The following is a 3,889-nucleotide window of genomic DNA, read 5'->3' as shown; positions in this document are numbered from 1 at the left end:
TTTGTGGTTCTACACAGGAATCTTGTCATCTTGTTTACGAGGGTTGACCCAGCAGAAGCTCCACTGAAACTGGTTTTTAAATTGTAGTCAGGTTAGCGTGCAGACAGGTATATGCCCACTGTGGCTCGCAGCTGGAATCGTACCTCCTAAACACTGGCTGGCCCCGGCTGCAGGGCTGCAAGTTGTTCCTGTGCTATGTCGCTGGGTGCTGATGGTGCCTGCAGCATTGCAATATGTGATGGTATTGTATTACTGTCTTTTCCCCACACAGACTGAAGGGAAGGCGGTGCTAATAACAGGCTGTGACAAAGGTTTTGGACATGCCTTGGCAAAACGGCTTCACGCAAAGGGATTTACTGTTTTTGCTGGATGCTTGCTCGCGGTGAGTAGTAATACTGATCAAAATTCTTCTCTGATTGGAGAAAAATGCTTCTCAAGTGATAGCATCTTCATCTGCAGCCTCCGTTTACCCTAGTCCAAGACTTGAGGGCAGTGCAGTGGGCAGGGATTGTTACATCTTCCATTGCTTCATCTGCTTGTTGCATCTTGTCATTCCTGTAATTCTGAGCTCTTTAGGGCAGGGACTGTCTGTCAGCTGCCTGTGTGTACATTAGCTTGCATAGTAGGGCACTGTTCAGTGCTGGAAGCGTCTCAGCAATACCGCAACACACTCAATAAATCTGATAATCCAAGATTGCTATGGCACTATGGCTTTCTGTCTTCCCTGGCATCTTTGTTGCTGTCTTTCATACTGTCACTTTCCTTTGGGGACACTCCCCTCCAACGCATCTTCAGGCTGCTTCTCCTACCTTGTTTAGGTTCTGTTTCCAACTGTATCCAAACTATTCAGTTTCTGGATAGCTGAATAAACAAATTTACTGTACCTTTCTGATATCTGTAGGTCTCATCCTCTGTCACTTGTGTTTGGCAGATGGTATCACTTGTAGAAGATCAGTTTAGGCACACTGAATCAGAAGGGGTTGTAGACCCATCATCCCAGTCCCTGCTCTTGCAGGTAACCATGTTGTGTAATCCTCTTTATAAACAGGGCCAGCTCCACTTCCATCTCCGCTGGGGTTTTACCCTTACTATGCTTTTTTGCTGTTTTGATAATCAAAACTCATGTAATTTCTGACCTGATTTGTTCAAAATCAGTTCATAACCATTTGTTTCTCCATTTGAAGATGGCCATTTCAGCACAGGTGCTCAGGGAGTGATGACCACAGATTCTTGAGTAGTGTGGAGGGCAAGAACAAACAAAAAAAAGGTGGCTTTCATTGCCTGTGTGATCTCAGCGGAGGTTACGTTCTTCCACCACACCAGAAGGGAAAGTTATTATCAGCTGACATATTGTGTAACTTGAGAGCAAGAGAGTCCTGTTGGAAAATTGCCACTATTTGGAAATTTCCATGTGGAGGCTCTCTAAATCCTTCAGTAATCATGTCATACGCTGCTTTGGGATGCTTGTCTCTGTGGTGATGGCAAGTCAGGCACTCACTTTGCAGAGCAGCAGGTATAGGGGACAGAAAGGAGAGGGGAGATAGGGTGGTCTGAGAGAGCTGTTCGGAAGGCAGCATGCTAGTGCAGAGCAGAGAGGGCCAGGCTCCATTTGAAGCCACATAAAGAAAATAAATGCTCCTGAAGTGAGCCCTGTTTGCTTGGTTTTTTGATGAAAAAAAATGTATTACTTCTTGATCACAAATTATTACCTGTCCCAGAATGGCCAGGCAGCTCTCAGCATCCCCTTTGATCTGGCCTGGCAACTTCTTACTCGGAGACAAAATTTTTGTGGTTCTATACTTATATTCTGTGTGGAAGTGAAAATGCATCAGCAATCATAGTTGATCTGTAGTTGACTTTCAGGAGATTAACTGAGCACTTGACCCTGAAGGGGTAGAGTGTGGGAGAATGTGATTTTTGTTGTTCTTTCTGTGTGTTAATAAATTTTCAGGAGACCTGGACTCAGAGCCCCAGGATTTCACTTGTGGTCTCCCCCCCCCCGCTCCCCCGGATTGTTAGTGTTGTCTTATCTGCTGTTAGGTGCATCTGAAGGACAGGGTCTGGTGGTAACACAGTTATCTGGATAGCTGTTGCAAAAATACTACAGCCGAATGCTTTCTATGGTTCTTGGGATAGCCAGCATCTTCATGGAACAGCTTTGTGTTTTAGATGGTTCAGGAACATAACAGCCTAGGAACTTAAAATTTGATGAGCAGGAGCTTACTGAAAACCTAATGGTAGAATGCATGTGTCATGAAAATGGTTATAAATCTAGAGCTGACTGCTCCTAGGAAAGGAAGCATATAGTGACTGCAGAAGAGGATGATGGATCCAAAAGAAGCAAGAAACATCAGTGAAGACAGGGAGCTGTTACGTAAAATCACTTGTGAAGAACAGGGTGTGAGCATATGAGAGATTATTGCTAATAAGTGAAGGAGTGCACATGCAATGTGGCTAAGGATGCAGCTACCCTTTGGTAACTAGCTGTGTGCATGTAACTGCTCATGACAAATGCGAGGAAACTTACCCTGTGATGAGAGAAGAGTGAGCTGCTGTAGGTTCACTACAGGGTCAGAGCAGGTATGGATGCAGTTGTCGTAGAGCAGATGCCAGGCTCTTAGTTCACACAAGTTACTCCATCATCACTTACGTGCATGCTCTTATACTGAGGATTAAAGGATCCCTGATTTATTAGCCACCACGGAAAGCTCTTGCATTAAATACAAGACGGTACACTGTCAGGTGCATCAGGAGCTTTTTAATGATCAGACAGTCAAAAATAAAGCTGCAGGAATAACAAGAATACTGCAAGCAGGCTGGGGTAGAACTAGAGAGAATCAAGTGCAAAAGGGATTTCATTTAGCAAGGACAAGTAAGGCCACAGAGAAAGTTTCTGTTAATATATTGGGATTAAGATGGAAAAACACACAGAAATCGATTACAAAATAACCTGAAAAGTAGAAAGTACAGAAAAAGTTGAAATAATCATTGTCTTATTTTCTTTGATCTTACTGAAAAAAAGGGTAAATTGTTTTCAAATGCCTACTGCCAGGAGTTTTCATGAGGACTGCAGGCGAGAAAAGGGAAAGAACAGGGAATGTTTACATAAATGGATGTGTTCAAGTTCACCAGGCCTGATGAAATGTACTGAGGAGCATTTAAAGGATGAGCCATTGTGATTTCTGCTCCATGGGTGATATTTTCAGGAGCACCTGGAGATCAAGGGATTTCCAGAAGGCTGTAAGAGGGCAGATATTGTACTTCCTTTCCCAAAGGAGACAGACCTCCGGAATTGCCAACCAGGCAGCTCACCTTCGGTGTGCTAGATGAAGTTCCAACACACTGATCTGTCAGTTTTACAAATGTGTAGATCGTAGTGCGATACACTGTCTGTATAGGTTTACCGGGAACAGACTGTGCCATGTCAGTCTGATCTCATTCTGGCTAAGCAGCAGAATGGTTAAAGGGGAAGGAATAAATGTATCCTGAATAAGGGTTTTGACACAGTCCCTCATGATAGTCTCATGAGCAAACTTACGCTCTAAGCCTGTGACTGCTGTTCAGTCCCAGTGAAATTTTCTTGGAAGTGTCCCCTGGAATAGAGTTCACTTGGAAGAAAATGTGCATGATGCCAAGCAGGGAGGATTGCAGGCCCTTTGGGGAATAGGGTTCAAAATGATCCTGATAGATTGGATGGAGTCTGAAATCAATTAGATGGAATCCAGTAATGACAAATACGAGGTGTTCTGCCTAGGAAGGGCAGGAAGGGAGCGGGTGGATAGGCAGCGGCGGGGGGCGGAACTGGCGCAGATGGAGCGAGCCGGCCGGATCCACGGGTGTTCAGCATTGTGTTTGTGGCTTCCTGATTCTCACTGACATCTCGCTGCGG

The 3,889-nt window shown here is 44.7% G+C and overlaps 1 protein-coding gene across 1 annotated transcript in view; it reads left to right on the top strand.

Annotated features, from left to right (window-relative positions):
• Nucleotides 1-271: 271 nt before the first annotated feature.
• Nucleotides 272-3,889, top strand: part of LOC104079595 (D-beta-hydroxybutyrate dehydrogenase, mitochondrial-like) — a gene marked incomplete at its 5' end in the record, with an annotated part of 13,310 nt that continues 9,692 nt past the window's right edge. Inside the window, one exon of the mRNA XM_009581680.1 lies at nucleotides 272-382. Within this exon, the coding sequence (XP_009579975.1) occupies nucleotides 272-382 (111 nt within the window). The remainder of the gene's footprint in view (nucleotides 383-3,889) is intronic.

This window comes from Fulmarus glacialis, unplaced genomic scaffold (assembly GCF_000690835.1).
Source record: "Fulmarus glacialis isolate BGI_N327 unplaced genomic scaffold, ASM69083v1 scaffold30477, whole genome shotgun sequence".
Classification (NCBI taxonomy): domain Eukaryota; kingdom Metazoa; phylum Chordata; class Aves; order Procellariiformes; family Procellariidae; genus Fulmarus; species Fulmarus glacialis.
Note: the sequence above shows the minus strand (reverse complement) of the source record. Positions and strands in the feature narration are given on the sequence as shown.